Source organism: Salvelinus sp. IW2-2015, linkage group LG6.1, assembly GCF_002910315.2.
Source record: "Salvelinus sp. IW2-2015 linkage group LG6.1, ASM291031v2, whole genome shotgun sequence".
NCBI classification, from domain to species: Eukaryota; Metazoa; Chordata; class Actinopteri; order Salmoniformes; family Salmonidae; genus Salvelinus; species Salvelinus sp. IW2-2015.
The window spans coordinates 28,632-48,852 of record NC_036845.1 but is presented as its reverse complement, the minus strand read 5'-3'; the positions used below and the strand labels follow the sequence as shown (position 1 = coordinate 48,852).

The following is a 20,221-nucleotide window of genomic DNA, read 5'->3' as shown; positions in this document are numbered from 1 at the left end:
GTTTTGCCGTCAGATTTTGTAGGCTGGAAGCAACAAAATGGAGTCGTGGTCAGCTTTTTTCCGAAAGGAGGGGCGGGGGAGGGCTTATATGCATCGCGGAAAGTTAGAGTATTAAACAATGATCCAAGGTTTTACCAGCCCTGGTAGCAAAATCGATATGCTGATGAATTTAGGGAGTTTTTGTTTTCAGATTAGCCCTTGTTAAAAAAATCCCCAGCTACGATGAATGCAGCCTCAGGGTGTGTGGTTTCCAGTTTACAAAGAGTCCCGTCGTTCAGGGCCATCGAATGTGTCTGCTTGGGGGGGGAATATATACGGCTGTGATTTAATAATCCGAAGAGAATTCCCTTGTAAGATAATGCGGTCAACATTTTGATATGTGAAGGAATTCTAAGTCAGGTGAACAGAAGGACTTGGAGTTCCTGTATGTTGTTTATGATCACACCACGTCTTCGTTGATCATGAAGGCATACACCGCCCGCCTCCTCTTCTTACCAGAAAAGATGTTTGTTTCTGGGGGGGGAGTCTTGTGCGCGTGGCACGAGTCAGGCGCTCTGAAGAGAGACAAACCAGTGAGTCACGGCCCATGACACTGCACTACACTGGCCTTTCTCTTATTAGACACCAAGGTACTTGATCTCCTTGCGATGAAACTTTCCTCCACCGTCTGAGGGGACAGAGTACACTGGGTCAGACCGCGGGGGGGGGGGGGGTTCTGTGCATATGTTGTAAACAACAGCTGGTGCAACGAAATCTAAGGAAGTCTCTAGATTTTGCTCGCCTGAAGTAGTGTATATTATGATAAATTGCAGGCCACACTACTTGCTAGAGAGTTTTCAAGCCATACTTTTCGTGGCTGTTTAATTACCCACAAGATAGATGCTGGCACTAAGACCGACTCAGTCAGCTGTAGAAGGAAATAAGCAAACAGGAACATCACTCACACCGAAGGCGGCCCCCTTAGTGGCCTGGAGACTTTCTATCCAAATTTCTATCAACATGTTAAATGATCACGACTCCCACACACAGAGATGCGTACAAAGCTCTCCCTCGCCTCTCATTTGGTAAATCTGACCACAACTCTATCCTCCTGAATTCCTGCTTACAAGCAAAAATAAAGCAGGAAGCACCAGTGACTCGGTCTATAAAAAAAGTGGTCAGATGTGCAGCGATGCTAAACTACAGGCTGTTTTGCTATCACAGACTGGAACATGTTCCGGGATTCTTCCGATGGCATTGAGGAGTACACCACATCAGTCACTGGCTTTATCAATAAGTGCATTGAGGACGTCGTCCCACAGTGACTGTACGTACATACCCCCCAACCAAAAGCCATGATTACAGGCAACATTCGACTGAGTCTAAAGGGGGTGCCATGCTTTCAAGGTGCGGGAGCCCTAACCCAGAACGACTAAAAGAGATCCTGCTTATGCCACTGCGACCGAACCATCAAACAGGCAGCGTCAATAAGGGCCTAAGATTGAAGTCATACTGCGCGAGGGCTGCCTGCAGTAACGCTCCAGTAACGAGTGAGGCTTAACTTCAGCTCCAACTATTACAGACTACAAAGGGGAAACTAGCCGGAGCTGCCAGTGACACAGAGAGCCTATCGACGAGCATAGAATCACTTCTATATCCGCTTCCGAAAACAACCACTGAAGGCATGCATGAGAGCATGACAGCTGTCCGGACTACTGTGATCAGCTCCTCCGTAGCCGACGTGAGTAAGACCTTTAACAGGTCAACATACACAAGGCTGCGGGGCCAGACGGATTACCAGGACGTGCGCTCCGGGATGTGCTGACCAACTGGCAAGTGTCTTCACTGACATTTTCAAACGAGAGGATCTGTAATACCAACATGTTTCAAGCAGACCACCATAGTCCCTGTGCCAAGAACACAAAGGCAACCTGCCTAAATGACTACAGACCCGTAGCACTCACGTCCGTGCAGCAGAAGTGCTTTGAAAGGTTGGTAATGGCTCACATCAACACCATTATCCCAGAAACACTAGAACCAATTTTGCATACCATCCAAACAGACTCACAGATGATGCAATCTCTATTGACTCCACACTGCCCTTTCCCACATGGACAAAAGGAACACTTATGTGAGAATGCTGTTCATTGACTACAGCTCAGCGTTCAACACCATAGTGCCCTCAAAGCTCATCACTAAGCTAAGGATCCTGGGACTAAACACCTCCCTCTGCAACTGGATCCTGGACTTCCTGACGGGCCGCCCCAGGTGGTGAGGGTAGGTAGCAACACATCTGCCACGATGATCCTCAACACTGGAGTCCACAGGGGTGCGTGCTCAGTCCCCTCCTGTACTCCCTGTTCACCCACGACTGCATGGCCAGGCATGACTCCAACTCCATCATTACGTTGGCAGACGACACAACAGTGGTAGGCCTGATCACTGACAACGACGAGACAGCCTATAGGGAGGAGGTCAGAGACCTGGCCGGTTGGTGCCAGAATAACAACCTATCCCTCAACGTAACCAAGACTAAGGAGATGATTGTGGACTACATGAAAAGGAGGACCGAGCACGCCCCCATTCTCATCGACGGGGCTGTAGTGGAGCAGGTTGAGAGCTTCAAGTTCCTTGGTGTCCACATCAACAACAAACTAGAATGCTCCAAAACACCAAAACATCCAAACACACCAAGACAGTCGTGAAGAGGGCACGACAAAGCCTATTCCCCCTCAGGAGACTGAAAATATTTGGCATGGGTCCTGAGATCCTCAAAAGGTTCTACAGCTGCAACACCGAGAGCATCCTGACTGGTTGCATCACTGCCTGGTACGGCAATTGCTCGGCCTCTGACCGCAAGGGACTACAGACTGTAGTGCGTACGGCCCAGTACATCACTGGGGCTAAGCTGCCTGCCATCCAGGACCTCTACACCAGGCAGTGTCAGAGGAAGGCCCTAAAAATTGTCAAAGACCCCAGCTACCACAGTCATAGACTGTTCTCTCTACTACCGCATGGCAAGCCGTACCGGAGTGCCAAGTCCAGGACAAAAAGGCCGCTCAACAGTTTTTACCCCCAAGCCATAAGACTCCTGAACTGGTTATCAAATGGCTACCCAGACTATTTGCATTGTGTGCCCCCCCAACCCCTCTTTTTACACTGCTGCTACTCTCTGTTTATCATATATGCATAGTCACTTTAACTATACATTCATGTACATACTACCTCAATTGGGCCGACCAACCAGTGCTCCCACACATTGGCTAACCGGGCTATCTGCATTGTGTCCCGCCACCCACCACCCCCTCTTTTACGCTACTGCTACTCTCTGTTCATCATATATGCATAGTCACTTTAACCATATCTACATGTACATACTACCTCAATCAGCCTGACTAACAGGTGTAGTAGCCTCGCTACATTTATAGCCTCGCTACTGTATATAGCCTGTCTTTTTACTGTTGTTTTATTTCTTTACTTACCTATTGTTCACCTAACACCTTTTTTGCACTATTGGTTAGAACCTGTAAGTAAGCATTTCACTGTAAGGTCTACACCTGTTGTATTCGGCGCACGTGACAAATAAACTTTGATTTGGGGGAGAATACACAAGGTCCATCCTGGGCCAGAGTATTAATCAAATACAGTATTTAAAACGGTGGTGAAAAGAGAGAAATGACAGCGGGCAGCAGTGCAAGGGGCTTCCGGGCCTCTATGAGGACCCCACATGCACAATCTTGCACAACGTTTTGAGCTGCTGCACTTCGGAAGGAGATATAGGCCCCACTGTTCAGCAAGAATAGGAGCAGGTTGTGCTTGATTGCGTCAGCTATCAGGTTGCTGAACAGTGGGACATAGGACAGATGCAGGCCCAATACATGGTCGGACAGTTAAGCCGCAGACTTTAAATATGTGTGACTTGAGTACTAACTTTCCAATGTTTTCCGTACTACATGTATTATAGTGTAGTGTTTGTATGCTGACTTCACAAAATGAATTTCTATGTAAATGGACAATAACTCACTGTATGTATATTGTATCAATATGAGTCAACCAGAAAGAACTCCGGTAACAAGACAGAAGCAATCACTAGAAGAGTTATGTTCCAAAAGACTGAAAGCCACTTCCCCTCCACAGTAAGTAGACAGTAGCCACATTGGTGTGAAAGGCAGCAAGTTGTCATTTCTCTTCAAAATGGTCCATGATCAGCAGTATGTCAACACAACACCTTATTAACAATTCACACAACCTGTCAATTTGAATGCCCTATCTCGCTGGCTCAGGAATGATTATCCCCTTTTGTTAAAGGCAGGCAAGCTGATAACTGTATCATCCACATTCAATGTGCTATAATACTTTACAGTCTGTCATTATGTCAAATGCTAACAGATGTAAACAAATATTCACTTACCCCTCCAAACCMTTTGATATCATTCTCTAATGTCTCTGCTCTTCTGTTTGATGGCAAATCTAAGTAGAATAGTTTCCCAGTGAAAGCCTTTTTTTGGGCAGGATAAGATTCACATGGTGGTTTGGCATGGCTCTTCGATGCTGACTTGTGCCCCTTATCAGCGAGTTTGGGGTCTGAAAAACTAGCAAAGTTAGTTTCAATTTTGACGGAACTTTCTTGAAGATAAGGCTCATCAACAAATGTAGTAATAACGTTCGCTAGTTACATGTTAAAAAAMATCCCTTACCTTGTAAACGGGGTTTTGTAGACTTTTGGGTGCGTCTAGATTTCATCTTATTCAATATAATTTGAGAGGAGAATAGAATATCCTTGTATTCTCCTGTGTTGTAAGRAATAGACATGTTTACAAACTGAGTTAATGGATGCTAACGTTAACCGTTGTAACGTTATCTAGCTAAACTGCATAAAATCGTTAGCTTTAAAAACAAAACAAAAATAAGTTTAAGGAGTAATGTAAATAGACATAGTTAGAGAAGTTGAAAATGAAAAATAGGACTTCAAAGAAAACGAACAGACCCTAGCTAGCACAAGCAAGCAACAAAACCGTACCACGGCAATTTAAACTTGGTTTTTATAACCTGTTTTTTTTAAACTACAGGAAGTGGAATCTGCCAGCTAGCTACTAAATAACGTTAGCTTGCTAACTCACTGGCTAAAAGTTCATATATACCTGTGGTCTTGTAAAACAATATATTTCCGTAAATTGACATTTGTTACAACCGATTTTCACAAAAGTTCAGTAGTATCTTTAAATTGTTTTGGTTCCGCTAAGATTACTCTGTTGCCATAATATTTTGTTGTGCCATAGATGTTCTATGTTCTTTCCCGCTTCGAAAAATCCCGTCATTCCAAAAAGGGGGTGTTGTTGCTGAAAGTTATCATTGCTTTCGAATGCGATGTTTCCACATATTTTTTCTGGCTTTTTTAAAAGTAAAAATTGATCAAGCAAGTAACTGATGACTTTATCCTTAACGAATAATTTATAAATATGACAAATTCCAATTTCTCATATTTATAGGTATTTAGTTAGTTAGCTAGTGTAGCTGTAATCATGTGCTCGCTCTCCTTGTGCCAAGAATGTGCTCTGCTGAAAGTCTAAATATTTTTTACAAATGTCATGTTGGGTAAACTAGCTATTCTTATTTCACTTTATCTAGTTGAATGAAGCCATGTATTGTGGAATTGCCCCATGAAGCACATGTACGCAGATACGAGCTATAAGAATACCGGGACATCACATTTAAAWWGGMTTMSMTTMGYWTRCSMRSSRMYKKAAYYYSKAYYKRWKRTMMRRKKRMMMGYAYYYMWYSRWYYWWAAWWAYMTWYSRWYSRTRRWYMTRCRMSKAWWWWYSRWYSKAMKYKYAYYKMRRTCTYWGYMYWAKARAWWYWMWWRAKAWWMTSWCWSMSSKSAYWWRWKKAKYAWRWTWTWMMMSWKWWWWAWYTMRWRAWKAKKAKKWSWYWKWKAWYTMMTMTTMWYWATKTRTRTRWMYSYWYAMYWGWGMMYWWWRTSMMYWAAAWKRRSTGRSCSRSMKSACCAATGGCATTACTCCATTTCAACAGATGTTGGCTTCCTGCTCAGGGGCTCTCCTGACGTCATTGTTTGGTCAGCACGGGAACCCTCCCCTACACACACATACACTGACTATATATATATATATATATATATATATATATGAATGTGATTGTGGAACTATTATATTTAAACTGGCTGTACAACTGTCTTTTTTCAGTCACACCTCTGGATGTTGTCAAGATCAGACTCCAGGCTCAGAAAAGTCCTTTTCCCAAAGGTAATAAGACAATAATCAATGTAACCTACCATTCCTCTGTCCTCTCTCTAAACCACAGTGCTCAATCCATTATGTATGTCTTCATTGTTCTCCAGGGAAATGCTTTGTGTACTYCAATGGCCTGATGGACCATACCTGTGTGTGTACGAACGGCAACTCCAAGGCCTGGTACAAGGCCCCCGGCCACTTCAACGGCACTCTGGTAAACATCTCTAACACCTCTACCCAACTCCCAACCCCCATCTAGATATGCAAGGATTGGGTTGGTGTGCAATGTGATGAAAATTCTGTCTAGCCTATCAGAGGGTAACATTGAGATATTGCTAATTCCTTACAGATCTGCACAAGTGGCCAAGGGTCAGAGGTTATGGGTGGGATGGGACTAGGGCTGTTACGGTGACCGTATTACTGCCACACGGGCGGTCATGAGCCATGATGGCACTCAAATTCCACATGACCGTTTAGCCACGGTAATTAGGCTTCTCCAAGCTCTGATGCTGCTGATGGTCATTTAGTAGCCTACTAAACTTGCTAACTGCCTGGTACTCAGCACTCTATTGTCCCTCTAATCACTCTGACATCAATGCAAATGTAATAGAAGATCTAATCAAACACTTCATGAGAGTCCATGAGCTCATGTTGTGCAACCTTTCTATAGGCTATGCAATCACGTGAGAAAACAGAGTGATGGCCTCTTTTAACGAGGCCTCTTTTTTTTGACTAGGCCTACTATATTTATTTCTCAACTTTCCTAATATTAAGCACATTGCTTATCTTTACAACAGGAGTACAGTCTACCTGGCTGGCATGATAATGAACCATGGGAAAAGCGTCCTCCATTTGCTATTTAAGTGCATGATGTCTTTTTTCCCCCCTAGTTTCGAAACAGCTGCATGATAATTGTCCATTCTAAATAAAATAAAAATCACACATATATTATTTAGTTTATGTAAAGACAAGATTAAATCAAGAACAGTCTGATGGGTGACAATATTAGCATATCACTTGTGAATGATATAATATCACTTGTGAATGATGCCCAGCGTAAGGCAACAAACAGCACATGCCTTTTTTTGGCGACTTTTTCAAATCATAGTCACACACCTCATGTAGCCTAGCCCATAGGCCTATATGTTTTGATATGGTTTGTATCACAACTAAAGTGGCCAAATAACTTCTTAAAATGAAGCACATTAATCCGCGTTACAATGGGTGTAGAGCCTAACTGGCATACATATGCAGTGCGTTAGTTTCAAGTTTGGGGAAGATCATTTTCACCATAAAAAGGCCCCTTTATATTAAAATCATTACATGCATAATCGCATTTGCGGTCACTTTTGTGAATGGTTTTTTCCCACTAATGGAACAGTCGCGCTTCTAGCCTACTGCCGTGTGCGCATTGCTGCGCATATATTGTGAAGAAATAGCCTAACATTTTATTAAAATGTTAAGCTAAACGTTTTGATCTGTTGCATCAGCCTCATCATTTAAAAACATTTTTTTGTATGCTAGTGGTTGTGAGTGAGAGGTGCTTCGGAGCGCGCAGCCAGGAGAAGGGAATTATAATTATTATATTCAGCCCAAGGGCACCACGGCCACTGGCCGCAAAAGGCATGGATTTTTTTTAGGGGGCATTACTGCCACACAAAGGGGATGCCACCGGGAAATTTGAGGCATTATCAAGTGCTTGTCGAATTGTGATTGAGAGACTGATTAAGTGTGTACAGCCTGCACTGTACACACTTCAACAAACAAAGCAAAGCTCATGTCTTTCATGCAACCTTTTTCTAATCATCATTAGTTACTTCTTGCAGCCTTAGAATGTATTAAAAAGCTAAACATATAGCCCAATGTTTGAATCACAACTAAAGTTACATAAATAACTCTAAATTAAGCAAATAGGATTACCTGTTTCTTTGTTAACCACTCAACACAGAGTAGCCGCATGTTCACACTCCCTCAAATTGTTTGGAGAAAATATCCTTTCTATTTTATTAAGCTATGTTCACTGGTATTCTTCATAATATAAAATAATGCCACGGAATTCTAAGCAAATCTTGTCTGCTAAATGAACTAGTGTAGCCCACAGCCTAATGGCATAGCCAGATCAGGACCTAACATAAGGACAACTCAGAGTGTGCTATTCTGTTCATTTGAAAGAGACTATATTTTCTTCATATCATATTTATTTAGACCCTTCTAAAATAAATAATGGATTTATTGTGATGGTGTAAGCTATATTACATGGATTTATTAGACTTTTTTAAATGTAGATGTTCCAAAGGTCTGCATCAGTAGCTTGTAGGCCGCCTGACCGCCACAGCCCGTGGGACTTGGAACCAGCCTCAAGTGATGGACCCATTGAAAGCTAACCACAAACATTATAAAGATGTACAGTGGCAAGAAAAAGTATGTGAACCCTTAAGAATGATCTGGATTTCTGCATAAATTGGTCATAACAACAGACAAACACATTCTTCTTACAATAATTTGTGTGTTATTAGTTTATGTTTCTTGTCTATATTGAATACATCATTTAAACATTCACAGTGTAGGTTGGAAAAAGTATGTGAACCCCTAGGCTAATGAGTTCTCCAAAAGCTAATTGGAGTCAGGAGTCAGCTAACCTGGAGTACAATCATTGAGACAAGTTTGGAGATGTTGGTTAGAGCTGCCCTGCCCAATAAAAAGCACTCAAAAAATTTGAGTTTGCTATTCACAAGAAGCATTGCCTGATGTGAAACATGCCTCGAACAAAAGAGATCTCAGAAGACCCAAGAATAAGAGTTGTTGACTTGCATAAGCTGGAAAGGGTTACAAACGTATCTCTAAAAGCCTTGATGTTCATCAGTCCACGGTAAGACAAATTGTCTATAAATGTACAAAGTTCAGCACTGTTGCTACTCTCTCTAGGAGTGGCCGTTCTGCAAAGATGATTGCAAGAGCACAACGCAGAATGCTCAATGAGGTTAAGAAGAATCCTAGAGTGTCAGCTAAAGACTTACAGAAATCTCTGGAACATGCTAACATCTCTGTTGACGAGTCTACGATACGTAAAACACTAAACAATAATGGTGTTCATGGGAGGACACCGCGGAAGAAGCCACTGCTGTCCAAAAAAAACATTGCTGGACATCTGAAGTTCGCAAAAGAGCATCTGGATGTTCCACAGCGCTACTGGCAAAATATTCTGTGGACAGATGAAACTAAAGTTGAGTTGTTTGGAAGGAACACACAACACTGTGTGTGGCGAAAAAAAGGCACAGCACGCCAACATCAAAACCTCAACTGTTAAGTATGGTTAAGGGAGCATCATGGTTTGGAGCTGCTTTGCTGCCCCAGGGCCTGGACAGCTTGCTATCATCGACGGGAAAATGAATTCCCAAGACATTTTGCAGGAGAATGTAAGGCTATCTGTCCGCCAATTGAAGCTCAACAGAAGTTGGGTGATGCAACAGGACAACGACCCAAAACACAGAAGTAAATCAACAACAGAATGGCTTCAACAGAAGAAAATACGCCTTCTGAAGTGGCCCAGTCATAGTCCTGACCTCAACCTGATTTAGATACTGTGACATGACCTCGAGAGCGGTTCACACCATACATCCAAAAATATTGCTGAACTGAAACAGTTTTGTAAAGAGGAATGGTCCAAAATTTCTCCTGACCAGTGCAAGAGTGCAGGTCTGATCTGCAACTACAGAAAACGTTTGGTTGAGGTTATTGCTGCCAAAGGAGGGTCAACCAGTTATTAAATCCAAGGGTTCACATACTTTTCCCACCCTGCACTGTGAATGTTTACACGGTGTGTTCAATAAAGACATGAAAATGTATAATTGTTTGTGTGTTATTTGTTTTAAGCAGACTGTGTTTGTCTATTGTTGTGACTTAGATGAAGATCAAATTTTATGACCAATTTATGCAGAAGTCCAGGTAACTCCAAAGGGTTCACATACTTTTTATTGCCACTGAATAATGGTTCGGACACACCAATAGCATTTGCCTGCCGAGAGTACTTAGCTCCTCTGAACAGAGTGCCGGCTGTAATTTGCGAACCGAGTGTGAACCGATTTTACATGTAGAATRGCACAAASYTGTCYGCKGTCAGARATCAACAGCGTGCTGAATGAACGGTAGACGAACGGGAGATCCACATTCGGTACGACCCTTAAGCGTTTATAAACATGTACATCAGTATCATGCATTAGTTATTTCTCTGGTTCTTTGACCCTCTCTCTACAGGATGCCTTTATTAAGATAGTCCGCAGGGAAGGTATCAAGTCGTTATGGAGCGGCCTCCCTCCAACCCTGTGAGTCTGAAGTCTGCCGTTACTCTGCCTCATTACTAATTCACACTGCTTACTTGGCTTCAGCACTGATTTATGGTCAGCTGTGTCTTGAGTGCCTGGCCCGCTGTGATTCAGCAAACTCATAGTCTATTGATAATTCAGTTGTTTACGATTGTTTCCCATTGTTCTGCTCATTTGTATCGAGCAGTACGGATGGACACTGTGATTTTGTAGACTCAGGGTTTATCGATATTTGATTTGTTAATGTTTTATTTTAAATCTCTCAGTCCTGGATTTGTGTCTGAGCGGTGTGYTAACGGCTGAGTCATGGGCTGTTGATTAATTTGGGAACATTTTATTTGTACCTCTTGCTTGCCCCCATCTGATTTGTGTCTGATATGGTAAAAGCTGATTCATTTTATTTGTTGTTTATGGATATTTCATCTGTTGATGTTGGTTTCTTGTTTGTAATGCCTGATTTGAATGAGTCAGGGTTCTTGAGGAAACATTAGATTTGCATCTCTGTTAATGCTTCTTGCAGTATCKTGGCGGTCCCGGCGACGGTGATCTACTTCACGTGTTACGACCAACTGCGTGCTGCKCTGAGGGTCAGGATGGGATCACACGCTGAYGAGGCGCRTCTACTAGCAGGCGCCCTCYCCAGAGGTGAGCTGACCTCTGACCTTACAGMTCACTGTGGTGATGTATACTTGAGAGCGATAAATAGTGATAGAGTGATTAACATTGTTTTGTCTATCCACTAGAAAGACCTTAGTAACCCAACTGCTGCTTCCTATCCTAGACCATGGTGATATCATCAATCAAAACACAACCAAGACCTTACTTTGCAAATTAGATGTCATTTATAACTATCTTTGCGGATTCATTCTTGGATGCCATTYTAAGACATCATTGAACAATGTCTGAATCACTAAACTAGCTGTCACTCCCAAACAGAAGACCACTGCATTGGTACTAGTTCCTTTTTAAATGTATCAACTTAAAGTTCCCTGTATATATTAAGGAACACCTAACTTCACAAAACTCGCACTACTTTGGACAACGGCAGTAATTCCAGAAGGGGGTTGGAGTAAGATCTTTCAGATATGGTACAAAGGCCTGAGTGACTGGAATGATTTACCTYCAGAAACCAGGACATTGTAATCACACAGTGCATTTACGAAACCCRTTTTCAACTGTTAAGAACAAACTGTTTGTGTTTTTAACTAATAGAAACATCACCATGTGAGGATATTTGTAAATATGTATACTCTATATTAAAGGTACTTAGTTGTATTAGTAGTTGTAGCAGTAGTTTTTATTAGTTATAAGCCTATTAGTAGTTGTACAACAACTTTTTATGCTGTTAATGTAATTATATTTTATTATCATTATAATTATTTCATTGTTGTTATTATTAGACAGTAGTTGCCATATTCTTCTTCTTACTAAGTACTTTAATAAAATAAAAAATAATATATATATATATATATATGTTGGGACACTCTTGAAAACGAGATGTTGCATCTCAAGAGATTTCATCCTACAAAATTTCAAATAAATATGGAAAATACAGACACCTTATTTTCAATCAAATCCAATGTTATTAGTCACATGCGCAGAATACAACAGGTGTAGAACTTAGTGAAATGCATACTTACAAGCCCCTAACCAACAATGCAGTTTAAAGAATAAGAATAAGGCATTTAAGTAACAAGTTATTAAAGAGTAAAATAACAATAGCGAGACTATATACAGGGGGTACCGGTACAGAGTCAATGTGCGGGGGCACCGGTTAGTCGAGGTAATTGAGGTAATATCTACATGTATTTAGAGTTAATAAAGTGACTATGCTTAAATAATAACAGAGTAGCAGCGGCATAAAAGGGGAGGCAATGCAAATAGTCTGGGTAGCCATTTGATTAGAGTCTTATGGCTTGGGGGTAGAAGCTGTTTGGAAGCCTCTTGGACCTAGACTTGGCGCTCCGGTACGGCTTGCCGTGCAGTAGCAGAGAGAAAAGTCTATGATTAGCGTGGCTGGAGTCTTTGACAATTTTTAGGGCCTTCCTCTGACACCGCCTGGTATAGAGGTCCTGGATGGCAGTAAGCTTGGCCCCAGTGATGTACTGGGCCGTACACACTACCCTCTGTAGTGCCTTGCGGTCGGAGGCCGAGCAGTTGCCATACTAGGCAGTGATGCAACCAGTCAGGATGTTCTCGATGGTGCAGCTGTAGAACCTTTTGAGGATCTGAGGACCCATGCCAAATATTTTCAGTCTCCTGAGGGGGAATAGGTTTTGTCGTGCCCTTTTCACGACTGTTTTGGTGTGCTTGGACCATGTTAGTTTGTTGGTGATGTGGACACCAAGGAACTTGAAGCTCTCAACCTGCTCCACTACAGCCCCGTCGATGAGAATGGGGTGTGCTCAGTCCTCCTTTTCCTGAAGTCCACAATCATCTCCTTAGTCTTGATCATGTTGAGGGAGAGGTGGTTGTCCTGGCACCACACGACCAGGTCTCTGACCTCCTCCCTATAGGCTGTCTCGTTGATGTCGGTGATCAGGTCTACCACTGTTGTGTCATCGGTAAACTTAACGATGGTGTTGGAATCGTGCCTGGCTGTGCAGTCATGAGTGAACAGGGAGTACAGGAGGGGACTGAGCACGCACCCCTGAGTGTTGTTACCTACCCTTACCACCTGGGGGCGGCCCGTCAGGAAGTCCAGGATCCAGTTGCAGAGGGAGGTGTTTAGTCCCAGGGTCCTTAGCTTATTGATAAGCTTTGAGGGCACTATGGTGTTGAACGCTGAGCTGTAGTCAATGAACAGCATTCTCACATAGGTGTTCCTTTTGTCCAGGTGGGAAAGGGCAGTGTGGAGTGCAATAGAGATTGCATCATCTGTGGATCTGTTTGGGCGGTATCCAAATTGGAGTGGGTCTAGGGTTTCCGGCATGATGGTGTTGATGTGAGCCATGACCAGCCTTTCAAAGCACTTCATGGCTACAGATGTGAGTGCTATGGGTCGGTAGCAATTTAGGCAGGTTACCTTCGTGGTCTTGGGCACAGGGACTATGCTGGTCTGCTTAAGGCATGTTGGTATTACAGACTCGGACAGGGAGAGTTTGAAAATGTCAGTGAAGACACTTGCCAGTTGGTCAGCGCATGCTCACAGTACATGTTCTGGTAATCCGTCTGGCCTTGTGAATGTTGACCTGTTTAAAGGTCTTGCTCACATTGGCTGCGGAGTCGCCCGGAACAGCTGGTGCTTTCATGCATGTTTCAGTGTTATTTGCCTCGAAGCGAGCATGGAAGTAGTTTAGCTCGTCTGGTAGATTAGGTAAAACGGATTTAAGTTTCCCTGCATTAAAGTCCCCGGCCACTAGGAGCGCCGGCTCTGGGTGAGCGTTTTCCTGTTTGCTTATGGCGGAATACAGCTCATTGAGTGTGGTCTTAGTGCCAGCATTGGTCTGTGGTGGTATGTAGACAGCTACGAAAAATACAGATGAAAACTCTCTAGGTAGATAGTGTGGTCGACAGCTTATCATGAGATACTCTACCTCAGGCGAGCAAAACCTCGAGACTTCCTTAGATATCGTGTACCAGCTGTTGTTTACAAATGCATAGTCCGCCACCCCTTGTCTTACCAGACTACCAGACGCCGCTGTTCTATCCTGCCGATACAGCATATAACCAGCCAGCTGTATGTTGATAATGTCGTAATTCAGCCACGACTCCGTGAAGCATAAGATAATACAGTTTTTAATGTCCCGTTGGTAGTTTAATCTTCCTCGTAGGTCGTCGATTTTATTTTCCAATGATTGCACGTTAGCTAGTAGAAAGGAAGGCCTACGAATTCTCAGAAGGCAGCCTGACCTTCGCCCTATTTTTCTCCGTCTTGTCTTCACGCAAATGACGGGGATTTGGGCTTGTTCCCGGGAAAGCAGTATGTCTTTCACGTCAGGCTTGTCGGGCTCCTTAAAGGAAAAAAAAGTGCCTGCCAGTTGGTGGTGAGTAATTGCTCTTCTGATGTTCAGAAGTTATTTTCGGTCTTAAGAGACGGTAGCGGCAACATTATATACAAAATAAGATAAAAAATATGTTACAAACAACACAAAAAATGAACAAAAAAACAGTTGGTTAGGAGCACGTAAAACATCAGCCATCTTCTCCAGCGCCATGATATAATTATGGCCTCCTTTTCATGTGAGAAAGAAATGTGTTTAACTGCTCTGTTTAACTGCTCTTTCTGTGTGTAGTGCTTATAAGTGTTTTCTCTCTCTCTCTCTCTCTCTCTCTCTCTCTCTCTCTCTCTCTCTCTCTCTCTCTCTCTCTNCTCTCCCCCCTTTCACTCCCTCTCCTACTTTTATCTCCTAGGTTTCCTTCCCAGGGTGATCAAGGTGGTCCCAGCCTGTGCCATTATGATCAGCTGTTATGAGTTTGGGAAAGCCTTCTTCCGCAAGCACAACCAGGAGAGGCTGCTGACCAGCAACACCTGACCTGACTAGGCCCTCTCACACACACAAACCACAACCATAGACAATACCAAGAACACAATCAGCCATCGCCAACAGTAGGTATTGGCTACCTCTACCTTTCCCTGGGTCCTTAGAGATTTTCAGGTGTAACTTTGCATGCCTGTGTCCTCCCAGCTGCTTAGACACCCCAACACCCCTCACTGTTATAAAGTGTTCAAGTGTGATATGTCATGTGACTAGCTGGAAGTAGCTAATGCTGGCGTTTAGGACCTAAGAACGCCAGGACTTGATTCTGTTCCAAAGCAGGAAATACTGGCAGACATGAAAACAAATATTTGTAGGTAATCAATATTATTCATATTTTATCTTATATTTCTCAATCAAGGTATACTGCACTWAATCACCATACTAATTGTGACAAGAGAAAATAGTAAAAGTGCACAGATTGTATTTGAAATATATAGTTTTTTTTGCCAAATCATGAAGGTATTATCATTTTCATAACTACTTAAAAATTATTTATTGTGCACCCATGGTAAAATATCATGTTATGAAGTGCATTTAATTACACTGGCCTGTAGGTGGTATCAGAGACTTGTTTGTAACCTGAAACTGGGGGGGTCATTGGACAAGTGTTTTATCCCATWACGTTAGTTATTGAGGTATGGGGGTTGTGTGCACTGTGCCATCTGGGGTCTGACAGTAATAATAATCATTTGATGGATGCGTATATTTGTCCTGTTTCACACATGTACACYTGTGTATTATACCCATGTCTGAAATGCATATCCCGACTCCTCCTGAGACACCCTCGGAGAGTGGAGTCAGGGACAGTAGAGACGAGTGTCAAAGCTGTGGATGAGGCGGGATAACTTCTGGTTAGTAGTCTCTGTCCCACAGAACCCCCTCTCATTCCCTGCTGCATTTTCTCTCAATTCATGACCCTAACGCTATCACCTCATTCTCAACCCTATTGGAAGAGAAGGCCCAAGGTCCTTCAGGATACATGTTCTGTTCAGTGCCAGACTGACAGTTTAAACCTGAAATGCACCTCTTCCAGAATCCCATATTCAATCCCCAGTCAGCCAGACATGGACTGTGAACTGTGACAACCTGTACATGTTCTCAAAACATGTAGCAATGATATATATTTTTTATTGTTTAATATATTCAATGATCACCTGCAGTGACACGTTTTCCAACTTTGTACAGAAATACATAGAATAAAAGTCACATTTTGACATTTGAATTGTTGAATCAATTGTTTTTATTAGATCAGCAAAGATTTGTGATTTGGTTCAATCCAGTAGTTTCTGTTAACATATAATAATTCAATTCATAATTGAATCCTGTCGAACAAATCTAAATCACGGAGGTAGTGGTGCCTTCCGTTGCGTCAGCGTACCACAACAACTGATCAAGTMAAAAGGAAGAAGGGCTAACATGGGGAGGTATAATGTGCTGTTCCACTGTTACAGAGGCTTTCCCTGGTAAGATCCTAGCAGCGTAGAGATTYCTGCCAATATTGATGTATGGAAACAATCTCTCTGTAAAAGTGTGTGTGTATGTGTGTTATTATCAAGGTCGTAAAAGGACAGTGTATCTCTGTCCCAGTCCAGCTGCACTCTGATCCGATGGGGTTTAWTTTCCAGTGTCAGGACAGTCTGTGGCCCTTTTGGACAACGTGCCCAGTATTTATCATTATAATAGCCTACACGCCAGAGTCCAGTCTGTACCACTCCCTTCCTCTGGACAGACTTATAGACTACACCTACAAACRARACTGTATTGTSCCRGACGTCTGTGTCCCAACTGTGTGTCCCAGAGTCAAAGCCCTCAGAGCCCAGGARCATTCGATAGTTATCAAACCTCTCTGGGTTGTCAGGAAGCAGKCGMATCCCATCACTGAATGTCATACTGGTCAYATCGTCAGACAGGATGAGACATGGATGGGCAGTGTTGGGGTCCAGAATCACAGGCGCTGAACAGAGAAAAAYAGAGACATGTTTAAAACCAGAGATCCACTGTTTGTTTTAATTTACTGGGGCATTATTGCCAGATGATCAGTGATATTTTATCTGAAATTGTCTGAATGCAATTTAAAAATGTTTGTGAAGATATGAACATTGGTAAGAATAAAATCAGACTCACTGTATTGAACAGACTTCAGCATCTTCTCCAGAACTGACCTGCAGGTTGCCCAGGTGCTTTGCCACATTGATCAGCGCTCCAGAAACAAGCTCTGGATCTGGGCTTGTGCACTGGGCTCTAGAAGAATATCCAAGAGTTAGTGATACGGTGGGGTTGGGTTCAGAACCACAGGGAACAGAGAGAGAGAAGAGGCCAATCACTTAGAGTCCAGATTCTTCACCCTTCACCTGAGGTGTGGCGGACAAATAGGACGTAGCCTTACCTTTTTAACGTGTCCTTGTAGTTCTGCAGGTGAACAAAAGTGCAAATGAATCAATAATACATGTAATCACTGAAATCAATCATCAGTTAATAATCAATAAATCTATCCCAAATAACCTCTAGACAACACAGAGATATTGGTCCTTACCTGCAGGAATGAGATGTCATCAGATACCAGGTCCTTTATGGCTCTCGTTGTGTCTAAAATGGCTGCTATCTCTCTGTTCATATCGTCAATCATCTTCTTCATCCTCCGACTCTTCTCCTCCTCTTCCTCCCTCAGGACAGCCATCCTGGCTGCCTCTTCATATCGTAGAAACTGGTGAAGTTTCTCAAAGTCCTCCTGAATCTGATTTTCTGTCTTCTGGGCCTCTGCCTAAAAATAAAATAGTCTAGTTCTCAGCTGTTGTATCTGTCTTGTTTAGTGAGCAGGATTTAATTATCTGTGTTGCTGGAGCTTCCTCCTACTCCTCAGTAGCTGCTGGAGTAAGTTGTGCTTAATTTGAGTCCTGCTGACAGAACAGGTCATTAAACACCAGTTTAAATGTTACTGTCAGGACTTATTTTGGACCGGGCCTGCTGGGTTAAACGTTACATCCCGCTCTAACACTAGGGTCGTGGTAGGGAAAAACATGGAGATCTATGTGTATACATGGGGAATGAACATACACATTGGTACAGAATCAAACAAAACACAAGACTAAATATTTAGTACAGTAGTTTATTCAAAATAGCAGGAGAAAATAAATAAATCAAAGTAATAAAATCAATGTGCAATATCACAATACTATTAACTGTGTGTGTGTGTGTGTGAGAGAGAACACACCCTGAACACTTCCCCACATGCCTCTGATCAAAATAAATCTCAAAGCAGTCAGAGACAGAAATGCAACCCCAATACAGCCTATAACATTCAACCTAACCAAACGTTCAACCTAACCCTATTGGACAGGAAACATTTCCTGAGAATACAAACCCTTTATGACGCATAAAGATATAAACACAACTGTGTGGTTAAATCCAAAACGGATTGTGGATGAGAAACAATCCCCCCCCCAAAATATTTACATTCGCTGGCGCACACCCAGAACAATGTGTTTGTGTGGAGGTGCTGACTAATGTCAAATAAACTATCAAAATGAAGTCGGACACTCAATAAATTACTGGGAGTTTATATATGGAGTGTCCGACTTTATTTTGATAGTTTATAAGATACATCAATGCCATCATAATATGATATTATGGCTGCAAGTCAAGTACCCAAGAGGATTGACCGTAGAAACAGAAAACAGAAAAGCAACACGGTTCTCCTCTAGATATTTCAAGGCCCTTCCAACATATAAAATAATGATAGTCCAGTCCTCTGGCAGGAATACAATACCTAAATATATCCGTTCTTTGAGTTGTATTTCTTTGGCCGCTGAGTCGGACCCACCATGGCCATCTATAGTAGAGCTCACTTAAGTTGCCAGGGTAACAGGACAACACCTGCAAGTTGATGAGGCATGAACAGAACCACTAGTCTACAGGCTTTAACACTGTTGAGAAACAAACCCTAAACTTCAACACTCCCTTACCCATCCCTAAATAAATCCTAAGAAAGCCATTCCTCAAGTTTTGTCAATCTCTGGGATCTGAGCATGTTTACATCATGAGGAGTCCTTTAAGTGACACCAAAAAAGTCTGGTCGATAGTGTCAATGGCGTTCTCCTTGGTCTGCAGTGATCTGAACACATAAGATAGGTGGACAACAGTATGCCTACCCGGAACTGGCTTTCAACTATGCAGTTGTTTCCCATCAGTGCAGATATACAACAAACTAATAAATAAACATGGGGTCGGTCCTGGTCAATATAGTCCTGTTTTTCCAACGGCTCTGCGCTTACATTGAAGGACTGACTACTGAAGCGCCGGTTCCAGGTCAGTTCGGGTTGTAAATTCAAATGATTGACTGCGGCTCCCATGTTTTAGCTATGAGTTCCTTCAATATTTCTTTTAAAAAACTCAAGAGTTCCTGGATCCAGATTCCATGTGATTAGTCATAGAAATTCCAATAAATAAATCTCTATGCAGTCTGATTCTACGACCTGTGTTGCATCTGGTAATCTATGAATTGAGCCTGGGACGAAGTTAGACTCTGTTTAGGACGGGATGGGTGGAATGTTATAAAAAGGCTGAGTTCCAATTCCAGGATCCAAATCTGGCTCTCTTTCTCCAAACCATGTGCTGGTCTCTTGTTCTAGACGGGTGAGGTCAGGACTGGTCATCTGTGGTGGGCGCGCTAGACACTCACTGGACTTCAGGCTGGCCAGTGACTTATTGCTGGCTACTTATGCAGAGACCCACACAGACCTATCAGAGAGGGGTGTCCTCCTTCCCTGGGAGCAGAAGAGGGGTTAACACATGCACAAAATAACTATTATTTATTGGTAGTGGGGGATAGCACAGAAATGCACACACACACCATGGTGGCCATGTGTGAGCTGGCTGGTCTAGTGTCCAGGTTGAGTGTGTGTGAGGGCTCCAGAGAGACTGGGACAGCTGCTCTAGACTCTGGAAATTCTTCCTGTAGAATACACAGAGACATTAGAGCGACTCTCTGGATGCATCTAAATAGTGTGATGGCTACATTGGACTAACCATTTGGAATGTTTAAAATTCATTATTTTTCACAGCACTTCACAGGTAGTATTTATAAATAAATATACTGTGTCACCACATTTGGGTGGACCGCGATAAAATCATACTATGGCGTGTAAGGAAGTGAGGAAGTTATGGAATAGGAATTATCCCTGTTTAATACTC

The 20,221-nt window shown here is 42.6% G+C and overlaps 2 protein-coding genes and 1 pseudogene across 2 annotated transcripts in view; 1 reads left to right on the top strand and 2 right to left on the bottom strand.

Annotated features, from left to right (window-relative positions):
* dbf4 (DBF4-CDC7 kinase regulatory subunit) overlaps positions 1–5,411 on the bottom strand; it is a 14,852-nt gene extending 9,441 nt beyond the window's left edge. Inside the window, 3 exon segments of the mRNA XM_070443772.1 lie at positions 4,391–4,563; positions 4,677–4,769; positions 5,121–5,411. Of these exon segments, the coding sequence (XP_070299873.1) occupies positions 4,391–4,563; positions 4,677–4,769; positions 5,121–5,160 (306 nt within the window). The 5' untranslated portion in view covers positions 5,161–5,411.
* A 554-nt stretch (positions 5,412–5,965) lies between these two features.
* Positions 5,966–17,159, top strand: LOC111964803 (mitochondrial glutathione transporter SLC25A40; the record flags this gene model as incomplete). The annotated part of the gene is made up of 6 exons (XM_070443771.1): positions 5,966–6,053; positions 6,181–6,240; positions 6,336–6,442; positions 10,483–10,550; positions 11,071–11,263; positions 14,849–17,159. Coding segments are annotated over 6 exons (693 nt in total), but the record flags the coding sequence as incomplete, so codon positions are not given.
* LOC139027811 (nuclear factor 7, ovary-like) lies at positions 16,362–19,380 on the bottom strand (annotated as a pseudogene).
* Between the last annotated feature and the right edge of the window lie 841 nt (positions 19,381–20,221).